This window comes from Felis catus, chromosome D1 (assembly GCF_018350175.1).
Source record: "Felis catus isolate Fca126 chromosome D1, F.catus_Fca126_mat1.0, whole genome shotgun sequence".
NCBI lineage: Eukaryota > Metazoa > Chordata > Mammalia > Carnivora > Felidae > Felis > Felis catus.
This window is the reverse complement of record NC_058377.1, coordinates 88,513,212-88,536,326: the sequence shown is the minus strand read 5'-3', so window position 1 is coordinate 88,536,326 and position 23,115 is coordinate 88,513,212. Positions and strand designations below refer to the sequence as shown.

The 23,115-nt window shown below is 48.5% G+C and overlaps 1 protein-coding gene across 4 annotated transcripts in view; it reads right to left on the bottom strand.

Annotated features, from left to right (window-relative positions):
• Nucleotides 1-23,115, bottom strand: part of EHF (ETS homologous factor) — a 41,595-nt gene that overhangs the window by 7,619 nt on the left and 10,861 nt on the right. For 3 of the 4 annotated variants that reach the window (XM_019812258.3, XM_045039133.1, XM_045039132.1), the window contains exons 2-6: nucleotides 12,826-12,925; nucleotides 8,868-9,113; nucleotides 6,608-6,670; nucleotides 3,655-3,723; nucleotides 3,469-3,537 (exon numbers count right to left, since the gene is read on the bottom strand). In XM_019812258.3, the coding sequence (XP_019667817.1) occupies nucleotides 3,469-3,537; nucleotides 3,655-3,723; nucleotides 6,608-6,670; nucleotides 8,868-9,113; nucleotides 12,826-12,922 (544 nt within the window). In that variant the 5' untranslated portion in view covers nucleotides 12,923-12,925. Of the gene's footprint in view, nucleotides 1-3,468; nucleotides 3,538-3,654; nucleotides 3,724-6,607; nucleotides 6,671-8,867; nucleotides 9,114-9,651; nucleotides 9,737-12,825; nucleotides 12,926-23,115 lie in introns of those variants that run through there. The other variant, XM_045039134.1, reaches the window with a different exon arrangement.

The window sequence follows — 23,115 nt, the reverse complement described above, 5'->3', positions numbered from 1 at the left end:
CCCGGCCTGTCACGACTCAGCGTTCCGAGCAGTTTCTCTGTAAGCCATGGTGGGTGGACGGGGATTTCACCGGCTCTGGTTAGCAGAGAAGAAGACTCTCACTCTGGTTAAGACTCTCTCCCCAGGCGTTGCCGGCAAGAGGGCCTGCACCTGACTTGGGTTTCTCTGAAATCTGGAAGGGCAAATTCACAGGAAATGTGAGGAGACTCCAGTCTCCCTCCCTGTAGGTTTCAGGGTGAGGTTGCAACATCCCATCAGGATGTGACAGTATTGCGACAGGCCTGGCACCCACCCCGGTTTCCAAGTGATACATCACTCTGACAGGGCCGCGTTGTTCTGCAGACAAAGAGTGGCATTTACCCAGGAGGCCACAAGCAAAGCTCATTTTTCCAATGGCATCCGAGAGGGATATGGGGCCATTACTTCAGAGCCAGGGTTGAACTCAGAAAAACCCAAGCGTTTCTTGGCTTATTGGCCTCAATAATAATATTGGCCTAAATAATATTTAGGGGTTCCAAGCTGACATAGAGTCAATTACTTCCGGGGGGAAGGTAACTTAGCGAATAAGATGGAAACCTGAGACCCTCTCCCCAGAAAAAATGCACATATGTGCATACTCAGGGAGAATCTGTGAACAACTTTAGGGGTTTAGGCTCGCTTAGCAGTCCGTGGACTCTGGACTTAAAGACCCCAGACCAGACGGACCATGAGGGAGTTTCCTCTGTGAGATGTCAGCCATTTACCGAGACTGGACCTCTATCCGGCTTCAAGAAAAACTAAAAACAAAGAATAAAATAAGTCTCCTAATAAAAGTGTTCCCATCATAAATAATACGGAGGACTGACCATACAGCCAAAGGCGAAAGGAAACTCGAGATTTCTTCCAGCCTCCTCTTCCTGTCCCTGGTGTGTGTGTGGGCTTTTGATCTGAAAGCTCACTTTAATACGATGGCCTCTCCCCCTGTGTCTTCCCCTCCCCCCAAAACAAAAGTCAAAACCTTTGAAGTTAGCCATGTGGTTGAGTGATTCACTCGTATAAAATAATGGCTCGCTCTGGGGAAGTTGTCCAGCTTGGCTTTCTCTTGCTCTGCTCCCAGGTACCTCAGGCCAAGGTCCAGTCTGGGCAAGGGCAGCACCAAGCCACAGGTGTGTGACGCAAGTTCCAGAGCGTGACTTCAGCTAAGTCGCTTCGCAAGAAGTGAAGATTAGAAGCATTTGCATGTGATTCAGCTGTGAGCCATTTCTTTACGGGATATACAAATGTCAGTGTTATAATAGACCGTGCCACCCTAGCTCTAGGCTCAACAAGTCAGTGAATAAACACATCAAGCCCGAGTTGGCATGATTGGCTCGAGGACTATCGGGCAGATCAGGAACACTGGCAGCAGCCATTTTGTGAAATGGGCAGATGACAGCGAAATCAAAACAAAGCCTGCTTCCCCACCTGCGTTTATCACAGAGGGCATCAGTTTATGTTGGGCCTCGCCTTCGCTTGGCTTGTAACTGGCATGAAAACATAGAAAGATATTTACCTGCACCCGATTTAATGGGAACTGAAAATCTAAAGACTCGGACAAATGACAGAGGTCTTTTTACAGGGGTTCAGCAGAGACTAAACCTTTCTGGAAGGAGTGGCCCCATCACACAAGGCTGTAATTCACTATCCCACTGGAGGGCCGTTCCTCCAAAGAATCTCCCGAGCCCAGACACTGAGCTGATTCTTGCAGTAATGATTCTCGTAGAGGTCCCGGATGGTTTCACTGCGGTTCCATCGTAGGATAGGAACAGCGGACGGGGGAATCCAGGATCAATGGAGGCAAAGGTGTGCAGATCTACAAAGTCCATTTTTCAGGATGATTCAAAGGTGGGATAAGGGGACAGTGAGTTCCCGGTTACTGCAAATGTGAAAGCAGAAAGGGCCCCTCTTGGTTCTGAGACTCTAGAAGATAAGGCAGGAGACAGAAGAGAGAAGCCTGGCCAGGCTGTGAGGGCAGGGGAGCTGTGACATGGCTTCTATGTTTCCCAGGTGCCCGAAGACCTAACAACCTCTGAGCTTAGGAAGTGGTTTGTGCAAGTTTATTCTCAGCTGCCGTCTTTCGCCATAAGCCAGAGACCCAACCGGAAGGACGCAGGAGGTGCCACCTTGCAAAGCGTGAGAGGGAGTCAGAGTGCGACCGGATGGTTTCCTCAGCTCTGAAATCCTGGGTCTGGACTGGGTGGCAATGACTGCTGCAGAAATTTCCCCCCAGTTGTTTCTGTTCCCCCAGAATGGCGAACCCACTGCAGAGCCTTTCCAGTGTCTGATCTATTTCCTAAGTTACACAAATCCTTCCGGTGACACATAACACGCTGGGCCATCAGGGGAGGGGGAAGTAGGGAAACGAATTGGCCTTCATTCTTCACTTCAGTTCCAGATGCATTTACGCCGGCTCCTAGCTCTGTTTCATTCAAGGGGTTTGACCCGAAAACAGAACCTGAAATCTTGTTACTTCAGTTCTCAAACACAGTGAACAAAAGCAAAAAAAAAAAAAAAAAAAAAAAAAAGGAGGGGGAGGTCAGGGGAGGAGAGGCCGTTTGATTCCAAGTTCTTCATTTAAATCCCAATTCTTAAGATGCCCCGAATTCAATTCCAGGAAAAGAGCAATTGACTCATGACAAGTCTAAGCTCCGAACTTCACAGACCCAAGCAGAGCTACGGGTTCGTACCCAGGTCAAGGGACAACATGGAACCCTCTGTTCACCTCCCCGGTTCTCACATGGCACCTGCCGATGTCCCTGTTTGTGAGGGGAGGGAGAGAGAATCTGAAAGCGCCTCTCCAGACTCCCAACAAACCAACCCCCTCAGTGGAACCTTGACCGAGAGCTAAGGGTAGCCCCCCAGTTGCAACCAATTTTAAGCAAACACAACTAATGTGAACAGAGTTCATATAAAGTGCAGGTGGTCTGACTAATCGGAGCCATCAGGGGCAGACTTAAAAACTGACCTGTGAAAACCAGGGTTCTAGAAATGTCCAACTGCCACCCTTCTACTCAGAGACCATCAGCAAAGGTTCGCTGATCTCTGAAGGCCACTTTTAGATATCCTTCCCCTAAAGGCAGATATAGTTTGTTGAAAATTAGATATGGCCTTCTTCCCCCATAACTATGCCCAAGTCTGAATAGTTTTATCAGATAGTTTCCCAAGAGCAAGTCCGTGTTGAAAAGAGAGGCTTTTGTTGTCACGAGAGGGTGACTTGGTTTCACAGGAGACAAACACTTTTCCTAGAGGCTTCCCTGGTGTCATTTTCGAGGTACAAATATTGGCTGGCAAGCAAGCCTCTTAAAAAGAGCAAGTCTTTTCCTTTCCTAGTCTTTTAACGAGAAAGACTCCATCCAGCCAAGTGGAAACCTAGGACGTGGGTGATTCTCATTCACTCTCAGTAAGGACTTGCAGGTGGCACACTTGGGTCCTGAGGTCAGGACAACTTACCGACAGGAAGGTGACCGGTGGTTGTCATGGAGATCTGGGCCCGGCAGAAAGTCTTGCTGTCCAACAGATCTGCGGCAATGAAAAGACAAAGGACATTAGGCGCCCCCACCTTACAATGTAACTTCGTGGCTGTTAGAAAACAGGGTAAAAATGTCACAGGCCTTTAAGTGTCAGGGAGTTAGTTACCTACTGTGCTACCATAGCTGGTGTCATATAAATAGTTTTCTTCTTTCCAGGTGTTCATGACGGAAGGGTCTACAAAAGACGGAAAATGGGAATGGTCAGCAAGCATCTTCCCCTGGGTGATGAGTTTGCCTTTTCTAACTCCCTGCTCCTCAGAGAGGGGCAGGACATAGTGGGTGGTCCTCACAGAGAAAGGGTAAGATTCTGTTTCTGCCACGTGTAACTCACTTTTCTTCCAGGGTCCTGGGGGAAATGGGCTTTATCACGGCCCCAGCCAGATGTTCTATACCTGCTGCCTCTTTGGGGACATGAGACAAGTTACCGCAGTGAGACCCGGTCCCAGACCATCGCTTTGGTTTCCTGGGAATTTTCCCAGTCTGCACGTGGCAGGGGCGGGGCTCGGGAGCCTGGCATGGTCTTGCATTCCACTAGATGCAATTCACATTAGAAAAAGAAATTGTCGGCGACAAATAATTCCTAATTAATGAGCGTCTTTTCCTAGAAATCTCTTCCTGGGAGAATTAATGTTTCCTTGCAGGAAGTCTAGCTAGTCTTTTTATTTTAATTTTTTTTTGTTTCAACGTTTATTTATTTTTGCGACAGAGAGAGACAGAGCATGAATGGGGGAGGGGCAGAGAGAGAGGGAGACACAGAATCGGAAACAGGCTCCAGGCTCCGAGCCATCAGCCCAGAGCCCGACGCGGGGCTCGAACTCACGGACCGCGAGATCGTGACCTGGCTGAAGTCGGACGCTTAACCGACTGCGCCACCCAGGCGCCCCGTGGAAGTCTAGCTAGTCTTATCGCGGTGTCTTTGTGGCTGAAATTCTGGAAGTCCCCCTCCAGTTGGATGATGACAGCTCCCTCCCCCCAGGATTTCTCCAATTATCTTAAGGGGCAACATAAAATTCTCAAAACAAAATAGAGAAGGAGAAGAGCGTGTCACCTAATCAAGCAAACAACTTTGGAGAGTGAGGCCCCATTGCCTCATCTTGGCAAAGAAGCGTGCTTCTTCCCCCCACCCCCACCCCCACCCCCACCCCCACCCCCACCCCCACCCCCACCCCTGCAGTGTGCTGGGTAAGCATGTCTGACTCTTTAGATTTCAGATTTGAAGGAAACTCCCGCCCACCTACCCCCAATGGAGCCCAACTCCTACACAACCCCCACGTCTGGGCTGATCGCCAACAGAAGCATTTTCTTTCCTGGCCAAGAGCTGTGAGACCTGGCAGGAGCTCTCACCTCGTCCCCACCAGGAACGTCCTGCTTTTCCCTCTTCACCGATGGAGGCTGCCCTCAGCTCCCCTCCTGTCTGGGTTCTGAATTTCAGGGTCAGGGTGGTAAGCCACTGGCCGAGTTTCATTTTGTTTTTATAGCATAGATGGCATAAAACCTGACTCACTGGCTAAGTCCTCCTGTTTACGCCATAGGGATTTAGCTGGTATTTTAGCTAATAGCTATGTGTTTGGCCACCCCAAGCCCAGTCTCCTGGGGTCACACCCTCTCTCCTTGTTGGGTCACCTCAGACACCTGTTGTTGTCTCTGAAAACAAATTGAACCGAAAAGTTTTGGGGGGTGTTGCCCCCTCTTGAGCCTCTTCTCCCCTCCTCCTAGGGTGGACCTTCTTCTCCACCCTTTGGCTTAGCTCTTCTGAACTGGCAACACAAGAATGTCTGGATGGTCAAGGAGGAATTATCAAGTTATTTGGGCCCTCTCCAATACCAGCTGGCTCCTCCAGTGGGGCTGTCAGGTCCTGGTGGGAGTAGGGGCGGAACCCCAGCCTCTGGGACAAGTCCAGTGTCTGCCTCTAGGGCAATCAGGCCCAGAAGCACAGACCATCTGGGGAACCCAAGCGCTGGTCTCTGGGGGAGCAGGGGAGGGCAAGGCTAGGAAAACCTAATTAACATGCTTAGCCGCTATTGTTTTCTCTTTGCTAATGGGAGACTAGCCTCAAATAAAGAGAGCAAATAACGTGTGGGGTCAGTTTCAGCCCCTAGGGACTCACAAACCACCCCAGGTCAAATCCTGTCCTCCGTGACTAGCGTGCAACCCTCAGGGAGGCCTGTGGCAAACTCATCCCACAATCTCACTGACGTGCCTGTAGGGAGTGACCCTGGAGCAGCGGCAGCCGCCCGATTTTATCGTGGCCGGTAGACTCTGGGGGACTTGCATAGGTCTCCCTAGATGGAGAGGTCATAGGCCAAAGGCCAATATGCAAGGAGCTCTGATTGGTGCCAGGCCCTGGGGCACAGTTTCTCAAGGCTGCAAGTCCTACAGACCGGCAGAAAGTCCCCAGGAGAAAGATGTGGGACAGAGAAAGGAGGGTTGACTGGTCAGGGGAAGAACAAAAGTAAATGTAGATACTATGAGATTGCACAGCTTACTCAGAGCCTAGAATAGTGTCTTTTGTCTAAAAATGCACCTGAGGCAGGAGTTGGGTTCTGCAGCTGCTCTTAGATGCCCCCCCAGGGCCTTCCAGAAGCTACAGTATCTACAAGAGCACGTCTGTATGTTCCTCCTTTTTGTGAAATATACCCCCATCTGAAGAGGAGCGGGGAGGAGACACTGGCCTTTGTCTCTTCTCTCCCCTTGCTTCTTCTAACTCGGCTCAGCCCAGTGCCCTGACTCTCTTCCTACGAGGAGGCGGCCCACCTAGGCTCTGCATTTTTCCTTGCCCTTGGACCAGAGCCTGCATGGTGCCTTGACCAGTAGTGGGAAGCAGAGAAGTGTGGGCAGCACCAGTCTAGATCAGAAATAGATGGCAGTCACTGGTCCCAAAGGCAAAGAACGAGGTTCATGGTGGAGTGGCCCCCTGGAGGCGGCCAGGGAAGAGGCATCCTTGGGTTTCCTGCCATCACACTGGATCCATCTGCTCCCACGCTCTCCTGACTCCCTCCAACTGTCCTCCCCCGGGGCTTTGCCTACCGAGTTGGCTCCCTTTGTCTGGGGCTACTCACCAGTTTGTTCCGTCTTGACGATGACATTGTGTGTGGACTGGAACAGGTCACTGCTGCACTGGCCTGTGAAGGACAGATTGGGAAAGTCTGAGCCGGCTCACGTGGAGCCAAAACTTAAACAAGCCACAAAAGCTTAAACAAGGATAGAGCTGGCTTCTCGGAAGACCTTACACCAGTCCTGCCACCTGTCCGCCTCTGTTGGCTTATGCGAGGGCGCTTCCCTCTCAGCACCTACAAACTTGAGCCTGGAGTCCCGGCCCAGAAAATCAGTAGCTAGGGCATCTACGTCGGATGGAATTATTTGGCCTTGTCCAGGGACGCCATCCACTATGATGGAAATAGAACTTCAGAAGTCAGTGGGCCAGTTTTCCCACTAATAGCTGCGAGGCACTTCACCTTTCTGGGTCTTGCTTTCGTCATCTGTAAATTTAGGGGATTAAACTAGATAAAGTCATTAGATGGCCTCTAAGGTGCTTTCTCCTACTAAGATATGATACAAAATGAAAACAAAAATAGGCTAGAAACCATTTTGACTGGCTTGATTCTTCTTTGATCTTAAATGTAATGAAACCCATTTGATTAGATTCAATCTACGAGGTATGTCCACATAAATGAATACCAAAAATAAACGTATACACACACACACACACACACACACACACACACGTGAATGAGTTGAGTATGTGTGTCCTCTCCAGACAGATTTTAAATATCTCAAGAGAAGAGGTCATACTTTTAACCTCTCTGACCTTTGGGTTTCCCGTCTGTAAAATGGGTACGATGTTTAGTTTTTGTCATAAGGTCATTAAATGAATCAATTCACTTAGAGTGTCCGGTATAAATAAACACTCAAAGAATAGAAGTTAATATAATGTCTACAAAAAGGCGAACAAGGAAACAAAGGGAAGAAATCTGGTGATCAGGCACTCAGAGGCACCAACAGAATGCAGTGGGACCAGACAAGTCATAGGAGGTCAAAGATGGCCGCAGCACCTTCGCTCTCTGCCTCCCAAGCCTGTCTGCCTTAGGTTCCAATCAGGGCAAAGCTTTAAAGGAGTGGATTTAATTGCAGGTAGGGAGGTAAATATTTTTAAATCTTCAAGTGTAAGTCTGCTCCTTCTGAAGATTCCCGAGGGTTATTTATAGAGCCTTGTTTGGTCTGGTTCTAGTAAAAGAAAAATGAGCAACCGTCTGTGTGAGGTACTTGGGAAGGAGGGAGTGCCCGGGAGCTGGATGAGGTCATCCAAAATGGCCACCCCAGCTGCCAGCTTTGAGGCCAGACCCTGGGTCCTCCTCAGTGTTGGTAACGGCTGTCACAGTCTGACTCTGCTTCAGGGCCCTGGAACTGACGCCTTCCCAAAGTTACAGCTACCTGCCCAAACACAGGTTCTGCTAAGACGGACATGCCCGTTCTGATGTGGACAGGCCAGCTCGCAATTCCTACAAGTTACTGCCTTCCAAGATGCCCACGGTTCTCAGAAGAGCTAGGTTTTTACTGGTATTATCAGGAGGCCCTTATGTCAGTGTCAAAGACATTCTGCAAGGTGAGTTGTCTGCCCTAGCGTGTCTGGCGAGCCAGTATGGAAGGTGTGTGAATAAGCTATCACTGATGCACAGTGTGCAAAAGGGTAGCCTGCCTGTGTTCTAGGCAAGGCTTCAAGAAAGACACATCTGGGGCGCTAGGGCGGCCCTGACTCCGGAAATCGCTGCAGAAACATCCCACACATGCGCAGACCATTAGTTCTAACCCCACTTCTCCCCCTTTTTTTGAGTTTCAGACCTTTTAAGAATCTGTTGAAATACCGCGAGCCATCTCGTCCCCAAAACGCAAACATAGACCTAATTCTGCGTTTCTTCTTACCCCCCCGTAGGTCCCATCTTAAGAACCTAGGTCCAGAAGTTTCAAAAAAAGAAAAAGTATCCATGATGATCTTAACAAGCAAGTGATCGGGAATTAAGCTATCGAAACCTGCTTGCGAGGGAAAGAAGAAAAGGTTTTCGGATAGCGAGTCTGTGAATATCCAGTTTAAAAATTAACCAGAAGGAGAAATGAAATGATCTTGGGTTTATATGGGATTAGACACACCTGGAACCCTAGACTTTGTGCCTATTCTCTCGCCTCCTTTCTCCGTCCCTCCCTCGGGACCCAGTCGTTTGGAGGTGAGACCGTCCTCTGATGTCCCTGACAAGGAGCCCTGCCGGCTGCGGGGTCCCTGCTCTCTGCAGCCGGCTCCCAGAGGGGTAGACAAGAGATAGTCACCATTCCACTTGAGATGCTGCAGGTTGCTGTAGAGGAGCTGGCCCGCCGTGCCCGCCGCCCGGGTGAACTCCTGCAAACTCATGCTGCAGAGATGCTCGCCGTTGACGTCGAACTCCTGGAAAGGGATGCAGCTGGCATCGAGCTGGTTGGTGTCCAGAAGGTGCTGGAGCCACTCCCACACCTGGTACTTGGTCCAGTACTGAGGATGGACCTCATGCCACTGGCCTCCGAAAAACCCGCTGGAAACTGCAAAACAGGAGGCGGTCCCGTGAGCGACCCGTGGTTCTTCCCGGACATCATCTCGAACACGAGATGCACCGCCGGCTGCCAGGCGTCAGCACCGCTACGGTCGGGGGACGGCAGTGTGGGGGCTGGGGCACGAGACGGGCCCTGGAGAGGAGGCTCTCAGAAACCCGGTCCTTTCCTCAGTTGTGGTGGGGGCTGATCGTCAGCCTCCCTGCCAGTTCGTGTCCTCCCTAGTATAACACTGACCCCTGGGCACTTCGTGAGCACTCAGACTTGACCTGAAGTACCCTGAGATCGTGAGCTCATTCCCACCTCCTGCAAAGTGCCATGGAAGCTAAAGTGTCGCCACAGTGTCAGCAACCTAACAGCCTCTTGTCCACACCCACACGGTTCCCTTCCTCTCTTTTCTCTTTCTCTCTCCCGCTTTTTCCTCTCTGTTATGCACACACACACACACACACACACACACAAAACCCCAAATTCAGACCATTTCAACCAAAAATGAAGCCTGAGAATAAGGTTCTTTTCTCTCTGATACCTTTGCTTCTCCCCAGAGTGGTCCAGACTAGCCATTCTGCTAACGGTGCTGATATACCCCTGCCCCCCGTGGATTATTACAGCCTCTATGACGTCACTTTCCTACTCAGCTACCCTCAGTGGCTTCCCATTATTCACTGAAATTAAGTGCAAAACTGACAAGTCCAGCACTGGGGCTCTTCAGTAACTATTCTTCAAGTGATCTATCACTTCTGAAGGTGTTCCTTGAGCCTGGTTAGTATCCTGCCAATCACTCTCTGTTGAAGTCCTACCCAGCCTGCAGATTCTGGCCACCCCATAAAAGCCATCACAGATCCCCCAGCTTACTGCAAGGGCTTGATGTCCCCTGAGTCTCCAGGAGATGTGCTTGGCATTTCTCCTGATGGCTGTTGTCACATCTGCTTTTCTTCACAAATCTCTAAGTTCTGTCTCATCCTTCTTTGCAAATTGTAAACTCAAGGTCATGGACTCTGTCTAACTCATCTTTGTATCTCCTACCGAAAGAGACTCAGAGACTAGGCCATTGTAGGTGGTCTCTCTCCATTTCTTTGGTGGAATTTGTTGCTGAAGAAGAAATCACGTAGGACTCTAGAAGAGTTTGAGGTGCATTCACAAGATGGTTAAATTAAATACCAGTGAAGAAGTAAAATTCATCAAAGGCAACAAATATCACTGACCTGGATGTGGGCTAACCTACCGCATCTGTGACTCTCTTGTCTCACTCAAGAGAACCTCACAAAGTCACCCCAAAGTCCTGGTCCTTGGTGTGGGGGGGTGGATGGAGAGGCTTTCTTTCTATTTCTTTGGTGGAATTTGTGCCTGGGGACATGGTAATAGGGCTGAGATCTTACAGTCCCCTTGAAAACAGAGGTCAAGGGGAGGAGCTCTCATCCAAGAAAAATGAGGGGCAGGGACAAGGGGAAAACACTGTTGTAGCCCACCAAGGTGAAGGGGGGGAGTCCGACTGAACATGTCACACAGATACTCCCACAAACTGAATGATGGACCAACACGGGAAAGCACAGCGCAAGAAAACCATCTCTAATTTGTTTCTTCAAAGGCATGCTAGGTGAGTACTTCTCAAACTTTAATATGATTGTCAATCACCAGGGAATGTTGTTCAAATGCAGATCCAAATTCCATAGATCTAGGGCGAGGCCTGAGTTTCTGCATTCCTAACAAGCTTCCACAAGATGATGATGATGATGATGATGGTGGTGGTGATGATGACGATGGTCTGTGGATACAGTTTGAGTGACAAGCAGCTAAAGAGCTCCAAGGGTTTGATTCCCTTAATGCTGTTTGCCTAGCCCTCAACCCCTCAGAAAGGCTGAAGGGGGAATGTTTCACCCCCTCTGAATTCATCCCCTGCTTCCAGAGCCAGAAGCATTAAGAGCAAGAGATAGAGGTCATTTAGGTATGAAGGTGACTGCCATGGGTCATATCTACACTCATAGTATGTGTTTCATTCTTTACCCGTCATGGCCAGACAAAAGCAGCCCTAAACCCTCCACTGGGGCCCTGAAGGGGAAGCCAATTGTGATGGGGAACAAGGACAAGGATTGGAACAATCTGGTCCCAAAATTTAATTACACAGAAATATTCCCAAATATACAAACATGCAGAGCTTACACTGGCTCTTTCCACGTCCCTCCAATTTTTTTGGTGTCTCACAAAAACAGCTGTTTCAGGATGAGGTATATTTTTGTGGCTCCCTGAGTCTTTGATCTTTTTTTCCCCAAGATAATTACTCTGCTGTGACAGTATAGCTCTGAGTTTACAAATAAGAGAAATAACTCTCAATAACCCAACAACAGGCCTCTCCATTTCCTCTCCCAACTCCTAGAATAAAGGATAATTCCTGATATTGTATCCTATTAGAACCTGGGAGAACCAGAGAGTTTTATCTAAAGATGGGTTCTCCCCATCTGCCAGGGGACTCATCCGATTCCTCAAGTTTTACGAGAATCCCTGAAAATCCCATAAGTTCAACTCTTGTCTATTATTCAACTGACCCCTGTCAATCATGACCAGGAACTGGGACTTCTTTGGGGCCCCTAAGTTCTATTCCCTGCTAAAAACACTGCCCCCGCTTTCTCCAAAGCACACAGGAGGAAGGCTGTCCTAATCCGGGGTCCAGACTGGGGATGCCAAAGACTCTCCAGGCTGAAGAAACTTCCTACCCTATTTGGAATCCTCCTTTGAGGTCCTCACAAGGAATCTGAGGCCTGCATCAGAAAATGCCACTGCCCGGAACGCGCAGCAGTTCTGTGGACAGGTGGCCAAATGAGTGAAGGTCACCTGACCGTGCTTCCCAACCCTGTTTGACTGGGGTTCCAAACGGAAAGGGGTGGAGCTGCACTTCGATCAACCGCTCATTGGAGAACACAAGCCTTCCATTATCCTCCTGTTCTGCTTCTCCGGCTGTGCTGGCCGCCGACAGCCCATTTCCACATCTCCGGAGGAGCAAGAGCAGCAGAATCTCTTGCAAGGAGACTAGCAGCCAGTTTGGGGCAGGAGAGGAGCCCGGAGCTCCTTAAACCCGCCGCAGTCTGATGCAAGGCAGTCTGCCTTCACGGTGGGGGGTGGGGCCTGATTCAGCTACGTCTTCATCCAGTTCACTTCTACAGTAAGCCGTGGGCTTGATCCCCAAACCCTCTTCGAAGCCGCATCAGCAGGCCCTCCCTCTTCGAATCAATCGGCTCCAAATGAAAGCCCCAAAGGGAGACACGTGGTCCCACAAATCTCTCCCCTTACGAAGGCTGGTCACGGAAGATGAAATAGAATAAGCTGCTGTAACCCTGTCTTCCTTAAGTTCCACGCTGCCACACAGCGCGCGCACACACACACACACACACACACACACACACCCTTTCCTCTGCTATCCTATCCTGATATCCCGGCTAAACACTGTTAAAAGCTTCCCTTTGGGCATATCTTCTACCACCCTCTCTGCCAGGCTGCCTTGAATATTGGGAGGAAACAATGGAATATCTGGAGCCCCAAGAGCCTATGGGGACCTCCAGCACGCAGTTTGCTCCATTTCCCCTCGTCCCCACACCCCTGCTGAATAAAACCTGCGTTTTTCGGACATTAAGTTGAGAAACGAAGCGTAATTAAAACAGAGGAAAAAGCCCCACGGGGCGTGACACTGACGCCCACTCGGTCCCCTTACCATTGCACGTGGGGTAGCTGTCTGTCCAGGTTGGCTGCTGGTGGAGGAGATTGTTGCTGGGGTTGAGATTCATTACACCACTTCCTTCCAGAATCATGATCTGTAAGGGGATCAAACCGTTCATTCGGTCAGTGCCTTTTGGACAAACGTCATTTGGGAGCACAGATCACAGAGTTAATTCAGGAATTAAAAAAAAAAAAAAAATTTGTCCTGCCATCCACTGCCTCCAAAGCACGTTACCACAGCCCTTTCAGTAAAAGCAAAACTCACTGGCAATTAAAAATTTCCAGGTTCAACTTTCATATGCACGAGGCAAGTTTTTACAGCCACCCATTCATAAATGAATAATCTCTGATCAGGAATGAAGCAGGAGGAAAATGCAATAGCTGCTCACAGGGCGAGTCTGGCCAGCAGCCATTTTTTTTTTTTTTTTTTTTTTTTTTTTTTTTTACAAAAGTGAAAATGCCAAAGAGATTTCATGTAAAGTGAAATTGCAATCAATAAAAATCCAAGCCGGTGGCGGCATAGACCCGGCACCTGCACCGGCCCTCGGATCTGAAATCAGACGTTCACAAGTCCCAACACAACTGAGCAGCCTTGCACTCGAACACCTAACCGAGTTTCCTCGGTGTAGATACCTGCCACAGCCCGTGTCCACATGTCAAAGAACTTCAGACGTAGGTACTTAGAGCTCCTCCAGTATTTGGCTCCATGATAATGTCAGGAATCCCAGTAAAAATTCTGACGCGCTTTCTCTCTCCTTTTAGAGCCCTGAAGAATACCACGGGCTTGGAAACTGACCCGAAGGTGGCTCTCTCAGTCTCCTTTTCTCAGCAAAGGACACAGGAGAAGAGCCTTTCTCTCAGGGGGAGCTGTTTGGGTTTTTTAAACAACATAAATATTCTACACTTTAGAACAATGCGTCTCACCCCTTCGGCGTTTATAATATTCCCTATTCTCAAGTCGGACGCTCTCCTCCTTTTAGACTCAAGCCCTAGAAGTAGGTTCAGTCACTCAAAAGAAGAGCGGCCTGTTCCAGAAGGCAATTGAGCATGACCCAGGGCCTGTAAAGATAACTTGCTCTTTCTAAAATGTTGGGGTGAGGAGAGGAGGTAGCCTCATAGCAGCGACTCATGGAAATTTTTCTGCCTGTTTTAGGGAAATCATATCCTTGGGTGTCACCAACGTCCCCCAGATTGAAATCACTCCAGTAGAGAGCTTCCAGCCCTCAAACCCCTTCCTCCAACTTAGCTCCTACTCCTCCGGTTCTAGGTAGGGCTTCAGAGGGGAGTAGAGGGGTCTGGAAGAGGCATAAAAACTTCATTCGCATATTGATTCACTCAACAAATATTTACCAGCCATACAATGGGCTGGGTACTATTCCAGGCACCAGGGACAGAGCTGCGACTAGGAGTCAAGCTAGGCCAAACAGGAACATTCGTGATGATTATTAACATCATCATGGCTGTTTGGTAAATAACTAGGACTGAATCCAGCCTAAGTAGAAAGTAGCAAAAGAAATATAGAAAAGAATGGTGAGCACCACAGTAGACCAGGGGCCGGGAGGTGGGCAGAGCCGGGATCTGTGTGGTGGCACCATATATATGAGGTTCAAAGCCAGAAGGAATAGGCTTGATTCCAACCTCTACCCCTTACCGGCCAGTTAGTATTAACTCAGACAAGTCACTGACCTCTCGGAACCTGTTTCCTCACAGGCAGAACGCAGATCACCAGACCTACTATGTGCGCTGGCTGGAGATTGAGTTTCTATACCTGGAGCGGTTGGCACAAATTAAGACACGGCTATATGGCAGGTGTTATGAGGAGGAGAGTCACTCCCCCCCTGGTAACCCAAACCAGAAACAGTCTTGGGCCTCAGTTTCCCTGTGCAAAAATTTTAAAAAGGTGACTGAATCGATTCTTAGGTCCCCTTCCAGAAACCTCTTTGCTTCTCTCTCTCAGAGAAGGCAAGCCCTCTTCTTCTTTTCCCATTGAGCTTTCTAGAGCAGTTGCCCTCAGCTAAGAAATCCAATGGGCGACTTCAGGTCAAAAGAAACCTGCAGGCCCCCAAAGGGGCAGCTGGGGGAGGGAAGGGGCACGGCCAGGTCTCCTGTTTGCTCAAGGCTGGGCTTGTTCCTCGCCAGCATTTGCTCAACCACAAGCAGTAGAAAGGTTACTGTTTAACCCTGAAAGAGCCGAAGCTCAGGGCCCAGCCCATCTGCATGGAGGGATCGGCCCTGCAGGGCTGGGGTGGGGGAAGTCTTCCCTGAAATTCTTTCACAAGGGTTTGCCTGCAGGGCTGTTTCAAAGTGGCTGTTCCGTGGGACCCAGATGTGCCCTGGGCCAATCACCAGCTAGCTACTTCTCAGCCAGCTCAGGGTTTCTGTTCACCACTTACTTCCCCCAAATCTAGAAGGCAGATTGATGTGAGGGCTAAGCAACCGGGCTTTAGATCTGGGGAGAGTTGGGCTCAGATCCCGGGTCCCCTGCTGTGTGGGACTTTGAGCAAGTTCCACGTCTGTCTAGCCAGAAACTTTCTGATCTTCACTTTCCCCACCTATAAATTGAGAACAGTCGCAAACTCACAGGGCTGAGAGAATCAAATGAGGTTGTGCATGTGGAAAGCTTAGCAATTAGTAAAAAGGGATCCCACAAATACCACGGGACGACGCAGGCCAGTTCTCCACTTGTGACCAAGTGCCCACGGCCCCTTTCCTTGGGACAGGCATCTTTTCTGTCTGCAATCCCCTGACTGCATCCAGAACTATTCAACCCACAGGGAAGCCTTTAGGATAAGGAGGCCACGGCTGCCCCATTACCACCTGCCCCCCTCCCGCCCCAAGAGGCTCCTCTACCCATGAGCACTGCTGATCCTTGCTGGTACCCCCTTTGCTAGGGAAAGCAGCCAGAACAGAAAGGGGCCCCCTTTTTTTTTTTTTTTTTTTTTTTACGGGGCACAGTAAATGGTTACTACTCATAAAAGAGTTTATGTGTCTTAACCCTTACTGAGTCAGAGTTCACTTGAGCTCACCCAGGCTTATGAGGGAAGAAGGTCAGCGTCTCCAACCCATCCTGGCACGCTGCCTGGGCAGTGCCCTGGAGGTGGGCACAGAGGGCCCGGGGCTAGCATAGCTGAAGGACTTTCCCCAAGTTCTACTCCCTCTGAGGCCCAGTTCCTCGGGTGGAAAATGAGGACATTTGCCCCCCACCGACAGCCTCCCAAGAGTCTTGAGAAGATCAAATGAGATAATAGATAATAAACGTGTCTTGAGAATTGTAAAAAAGCATTATTATAACCAACTCACCCACACTCCCATATACTAATATAGACTTTCTATGGTACATGGTGATTACTTTATGGGGTATAAAAAGAAATCCTTTTAATTACAAAGTAGGGGGATTATTTAATGCTCCTCTTTAAGCTTCCCAGTTTACCTTCAGCATAGCTTTTATTATTTCTTTGAGAAAATGTATCATGTAGATACAGGTAGAGACTTTGGAACCTTGGAGGTGTGGGTTAGAATCCAGACTCCCCATCCGAGGCCGTGTGATCTTGAGTATGCTAACCTTTCCAAACTCAATTTCTTCTCTGGCCTCAAAGGCATCATGGAGGGGAATGCTGATGTCCTGTGTTGAAGGATGAATAACCCAATGGAGTTAAAGCTGTCCGGTCTGGCACAGTACACGTGGCCTCAATGAAAAATCAGTTCCTTTCCCCTTCTTTAAGTATCAGTTCTGAAGATGTTTCTCGAACATGGTTAACTTCTTCCGAGGTTGGAAAAAGTAAATTCAGAGCCTAAATAAGAATGACTCCACCTTTAGGGGCGCCTGGGTGGCGCAGTCGGTTAGGCGTCCGACTTCAGCCAGGTCACGATCTCGCGGTCCGTGAGTTCGAGCCCCGCGTTAGGCTCTAGGCTGATGGCTCGGAGCCTGGAGCCTGTTTCCGATTCTGTGTCTCCCTCTCTCTCTGCCCCTCCCCCGTTCATGCTGTGTCTCTCTCTGTCCCAAAAATAAATAAAAAACGTTGGAAAAAAAAATTAAAAAAAAAAAAAGAATGACTCCACCTTTCAAGTCAAAAGCACGTGGAGAACAGAACCCACCTCTCTTCATCTCCAGCTCAAGGGGGGGGGGGGGGGGATTCCGGCAACTGTTCTCAGCCAAGTGCTCTGGGTGAAAAGCAGATTTTCTCAAGTCTGCCTGACTGACATCCTGGGCTGGGAGTGTTCTATGGCTGCCCTGGGCATTGTAGGGTGTTGGCTGCATCCCTGGACTGTAGCCACTAGATGCCAGATGCAACCCCTTCCAGCCTCCCCGCCCCTCACCCGCCCCCACTCTCAAAATATCCCCTGGGGCCAAATAACCCCCAGTTGAGAACGCTACTTAAAAGAGAGCCCGTGGTGGAGGCCAGCCGCTGCAGCTCAGGCTTTGATCACGCTGGTGTGGCGACCTTGGGCTGTCCCCTAGATTTCTGAACTGCTGTGCCCTCTCCTGGGAAAAGGGCCTGGCGTTTGTACCTGCGGCATAGGTTTGCTAGAGGATTCAAAAAGATAAGGGGCTTTAAAGCCCCTAGGGCAGTGCTGGGTACAAATAAAGAGTAATTACCTCATATACACACACACACGCACGCACGCACGCCTGCACGCGCAAGCACACAACCTGTGAATTCTATTTCAAACCCAAAGTGGAATGAAATGTGGATTACCCAGAGGGTTTTTTCCATCTGCATTCTCTTATCCCTCCCTTCATGAGCAACAACAACTGGAGAGAATGGTATTTGACTCTGTGCCCCAGTGATTGCCCAGACTTCCACATCTACCCAAGAAATCAGCCTCTGTACAGCAGCTCCTTCCTTTCTTTTCTTTTTTCTTTTTCTTCCTTCCCTTCCCTTCCTTCCTTCCTCTTCCTTCCTTCTTCCTTTCCCTTCTCCTTCCTTCCTTCTTTCCCCCTCCCTCCCTCTCTCTCTTTCTCTTTTACTAAAATGTTTTTATCTTTAAGTAATCTCTACACCCAACACAGGTCTCAAACTCACAACCCCGAGATCAAGAGTTGCATGCTCCACCCACTGAGGCAGCCCGGCGCCCCCTGCGCAGCATTTTCTAAGACTGACACTTTTGGAGACAGAAGTCCGCTCTATATTTGAAGAGGAAGAGCCAGGCATGCTACCCAGTAGACCCCGTACAGATGAGGACTTCATGCCAGGCTTCCAGCCCGGACCTATTCAACCTTAGGCATCAACTGCCCTGTAAATGATGAGCCGCTCGCATTTGGTCAATCCAAAACCCATTTCTGCAGAGAGATAACACTGCACTGTGCCGGGGTGGCCACAGCCCACGTTGATGGGGGAGAGACAGGCCACTTTCTCCTTCCCACTTTGTCAATGGGAAGATGCAGGTGAAACGCAAACCCCCGCTGTGCCCCAGTTGCTAAGGACTAGGACCACTTCTGTGCCAGTCAGATGTGCAGACAAGCCACTATCTTCCCCCGGTCCTCCTCCAGGCTTTCATCAAAGGCTAAGTTCCTATCTGGTACCAGCTTGACTGATGTGTGGGTTAAATGAGAATGTTTGCAAAGTTCTCACATATTATCTCGCACATGGCAAGTGCCCCCAAAATGTCAGCTATTGTTATAAGTTCTGCCCATGAGTCTCTCGTTAAACTGTGTTGATCGCCTTCGAGGACATTCTTGGGGTCAGGGTAGATCCTTCAGAGGCAGGATAGTGTAATGGTTGGGAGCTCTCATCTCTGGAGTCAGACAAACGTGGTTCGAATCCTGGCTTTGCCAATTTACTAATGGGGCAAGTTTGGACAAGTTATTCAGCTTCTTTGGGCCCTAATTTTCTCGTTTATAAAATGAGATGATATGAAAAGGGTTGTTGAAAGACAAAATGAGATGATGCCTGTAAAATCCTTGAAAAAGTGTTTGACACATAGTAAGTACTCGATAGATGTCAGGTGGTGTTTATGATAATTATTATTATTATTCTTTATCGTGTGATTACTGTTATTTTACTGCATCTCCAAGGAGGAAATTGAGAGCCAAGTTCATTTCAAGCAAGGCTGGTAACTTCTACCATCCATACAATGCTTTGCAATCCCAGGTTGCCAGCATAGTCAAGTCGAGGCTGGATCTCCGGCCTCCCCACCTCCCATTTTGGACTGCTCTATGGATGCGCCATCCGGCTGAGCTATGACCAGCATCTCTCAGCCTCTGCTCACAGAAGCTGTGCTCTGCCCCTCCGGGCATGGTCCCTGCTCAGGGACTAAAAGCCATCCCTCCTGTTCCTCCTTCCTCCTACCAGACACACCATGCTGCCGGGAGCAGTGGGACAGCACAACCCCACAGGCTCTTCGTTACGGCCTTGGCATCGTACTTTCACACGCCAGTTGGTTTGCAGGTGCAGAGGAGAAGGGCAAGAGCTCCTGGAAGACTGTGGCCAGAGGGCTTCTCTATCCTACGGGGCCCCTTGGCCCAAGGAATGCTCGATTACTGCAAATCTAGGATTTGAGTCTCATAGGGACAGAAAAGCAAGGGGAAGGAGGCACGGCTGGGACTCTGGCAGGGAGCTGGAGCCATATACCTTAGAACCTAGAAGGTTCTGCCCAGTCTTGGGGCTCCTAAGAAGACCAAGCACTGCTCAACTGATTTCTCTTCCTTTTGTTTTCTTACATGTTTATTATTTATTTTGAGAGAGAGAGAGAGAGAGAGAGAGAGAGAGAGAGAGAGAGAATCCTAACCAGCCTCCATGCTGTGAGTGCAGAGCCTGACGTGGGGCTCAATCTCACAAAACGTGAGATCATGACCTGAGCTGAAATCAAGAGTTGGGTGTTCAGCTGACTGAGCTGCTCAGGTGCCACTCTCTCTTCTTAAATATACATAGAGAACCTGCTAACAGAGACAAACATGACCTAGTTTGGGCATGCTCATCTGGAGGGATGTAGGTCTTTCGATCCAGGGTGTGGCTACTGAGATCTCGGACCGAACACTGTAAAATAAATAAATAAATAAGTAAATAAATAAATAAATAAATAACAACAACAACTATACTGTAGCCCTTAGGGCTTAGTGAACATTTAAAATGTGCCAACTCTATGATGATAGTGTTAAATGCGTTATCTCAGTCAGTACTCACAATAACTCTACAAGGTATTATGTCACCTAACAGATGGCCTATCTGAGGCTCAGAGAGGTCAGGTAACTTGTTCATGGTCACACAGGTCAGCAAGAATTGGAGCCAAAAGAGAATGGAAACTCGGACCGTCCAGCAATAAATCTCTGGGAACTTAGCCACTTTCTGCTGAGAAGCGCGTGTTTGGCCAGAAGACAGAGTTGCTTTCAACCCCTCCCCCCTTTCCATACAGAGTCACAGCATTCTCCCTGTGCCATCTGGGGCCTCACACCTTTATTGAGCTTCTCCAAGGTTATAAAATGCTCTGGTCCATCCAAGCATGCCAGGACCCCCAGTGAGTCTCTGTCTTCTCTCTTGCCAGTATATCAGAGAGAGCCTTCAGAATGAAAGAATAGAAAGCTTGCCACTTCTACAAGATGCTCAGGTAGGAATGTGTTAGTAGCCGGAAAACTGGGCCATGACAGCCCTATAGCCATTAAAACAGATCTATGCATATATACGTATCTATGCGCACACGCACATGTATATACGTGGATACGTATGCCATCTATATGAACATGTATACACATGTAATATAAATACTCTTTCTATGACTCAGTAAAGTAATTTGTGTTTTATATTTTGGAAATAAACTAGCCCATAGTTATTTTCTTCCTCTGAATGAGACCTCAGGACAAAAAACATGGTTTGCTCCTGCTGTGAGGGTGAAGACACACTGGGAGCGATCAGAGTCACAGAGTAGATCCGAAGCAGGGCTCGGCCTGCATTCCCTGTCCCCAGCCCCAGAGGACTGAGGAGTCAAAGTCATGGTCTGCCCTCTTCCCAACTCCTTTATTCATTCAACCACATCATCCCCGAACCGCCACAGAATTGGCTGCCTCGTGGGTATTTTTACTCCTCAAGCCAGAGGAGCAATTAGGCATTTTAAATAATTACTTTTGTGATGACGGCGATATTCAGACCATTCTCGGTCCTTAATCAAAGTTACCAGCAGGTGAATTCACAGCATTTGCCCTGAGGATATTCCACCAGCTTCCTGACTTCCTGTTTCAATATGACTGTCATTTCAAAAGAACTACTCCCGAAGAGGAGAAAAGAAAATTCATGTACGTGTGAAATTTAACTGAATGTAAGACAGGCAATAATTCATGTTTTCCAAATGAATCAAAATGTGAATCAAGCTTGGGGAATGTATTTGATCCTCTTGGGATTACCTCACAGGTAATTTCATACCCTCATAATGTGTTTTGAAATAGACATTTCATGTTCCCAGGGGCAATATTTGAAGCATTATTCCTGTGCTTTCAAGCGTTTTCATGAGTGATGATGCAGTGTTGGGAAGCCAAATGTTGATCCATTATAGATACACTTTACTGACTGTAAGCCATTTGGAAATATACATATCATGCTGATCTTTATCATTCTTGGTGCCAGACTCATACAAGATGCAGATACTGACAGAGGACAGGCACCAAAGTTGATTAAAAGATTGCCTTATATGACCTCCTGGGCCTTTATCAGTCCCTTTCAGATATGACAAACTAAGAATAGGGCAAGCTTTGAATCTTCAAAGGTCATAGAGCCTTTGGAAACTAGGGCTCTCTTCTCCCAAAAATGCACATTCACACCTTGCTTTGCATATATTTTTGTGCGTCCCAGGCCCTCTAAAGACCACTGACTCCTACAGATCCCTGTATGCTATGGATCTTTAAGAAATCTCTCTTACACTCATGGTAGATTGAAATTTAAAGAAACCTTTGTAGTGGAGTCAGGGCCACGAGACATAAGTTTATTCTGACACATGAGAGAAAGCCTGAGAGACTCTATTCTTACCCTCTTACTTGGCCCAGACGTTACCCTGTTTCCCTACGGTGATAACAGGAAGAGCCCCACCAACCCCCTCCATCGGCAGTTGAAGTAGGAACAAGGCTTCATTCATTCTGGACCTCTGTTTGGCAATGCAGTAAAGAATTCACCATTTTCCCCACACCCTGAACATCAGTATCTGTCTCCCTGCTAATCCCCTTTCTCCAGTCTAAAACCAAATGATCATAAAATAGAGAGGAAACTGTATAGCAGAAGAAAAACAGGCCTCACTTCCTATTACAACCACAGGTGTCTACAGGTCTTTGGAAAGACCCAGGTGTGGAGACTAGAGCATCCACGGCTACTCCTAGGACGCTTATTTTCCAACCAGGCTGAAGAGGTCACACAGGTGTCCCTCAAAGTTTGGTCTATAGACCACCCATATCATCATCACCTAAGGAGGGCTTAAACTTAAAAGTTTTCTTGGGGGGGGCGCCTGGGTGGCGCAGTCGGTTAAGCGTCCGACCTCAGCCAGGTCACGATTTCGCGGTCCATGAGTTCGAGCCCAGAGCCTGACCCTGAGCCTGATGGCTCAGAGCCTAGAGCCTGTTTCCGATTCTGTGTCTCCCTTTCTCTCTGCCCTTCCCCCGTTCATACTCTGTCTCTCTCTGTCCCAAATAAATAAATAAACATTGAAAAAAAAATTAAAAAAAAAAGTTTTCTTGGGTCCCACCCCAAACCTCTGAATCAGAATCTTCATTTTTAAGAAGCTCCCTTCACCAATCTTTAAGCAATATTACAGTTCAGAACTTCTGGTCATAGACTCACCTACTTGTCTCCCCTCAAATTTTCACAACAAGATAGCTAACTCCGGGAGATATTATCCTTGAAGGGAACACCTCAGAGTGGAAATCCTCTCAAAGTCAGAGATAACACCTGCGGTCCAGAGAACTCAAGCTCCAAGCCATCTGTGGAGAGTCTATCACATTATTTGCTAACTTGAAATAAGGCAGGCCCTAATGCTCAGTCCTACTGAATTGTTAAGTTCAACAGTGCTCAGCTATTCACAAGTATGAGCCTTTGAAGACCTGAACCAACAAACCTTGCCTCAGAACATAGCCTTTGCAGAGGATTTAGATGACGATCGCTTCCATCACAAAATCTCATGGCTAGCTTACCCAACCCACTCCCCATCTTAGGCTTTCAAAAGATTACTCAACCACCCTAGATTTGAGGCTTCGTACCCAAGAGAATTGCTGTCTTAGCCTTCAGTGGCAAGAAATGGTCATCAAGAAATGCTTGTCTTGCTAATATACATATTTACTCATCCCCTTCAGTTAATATACATTTATGGAATG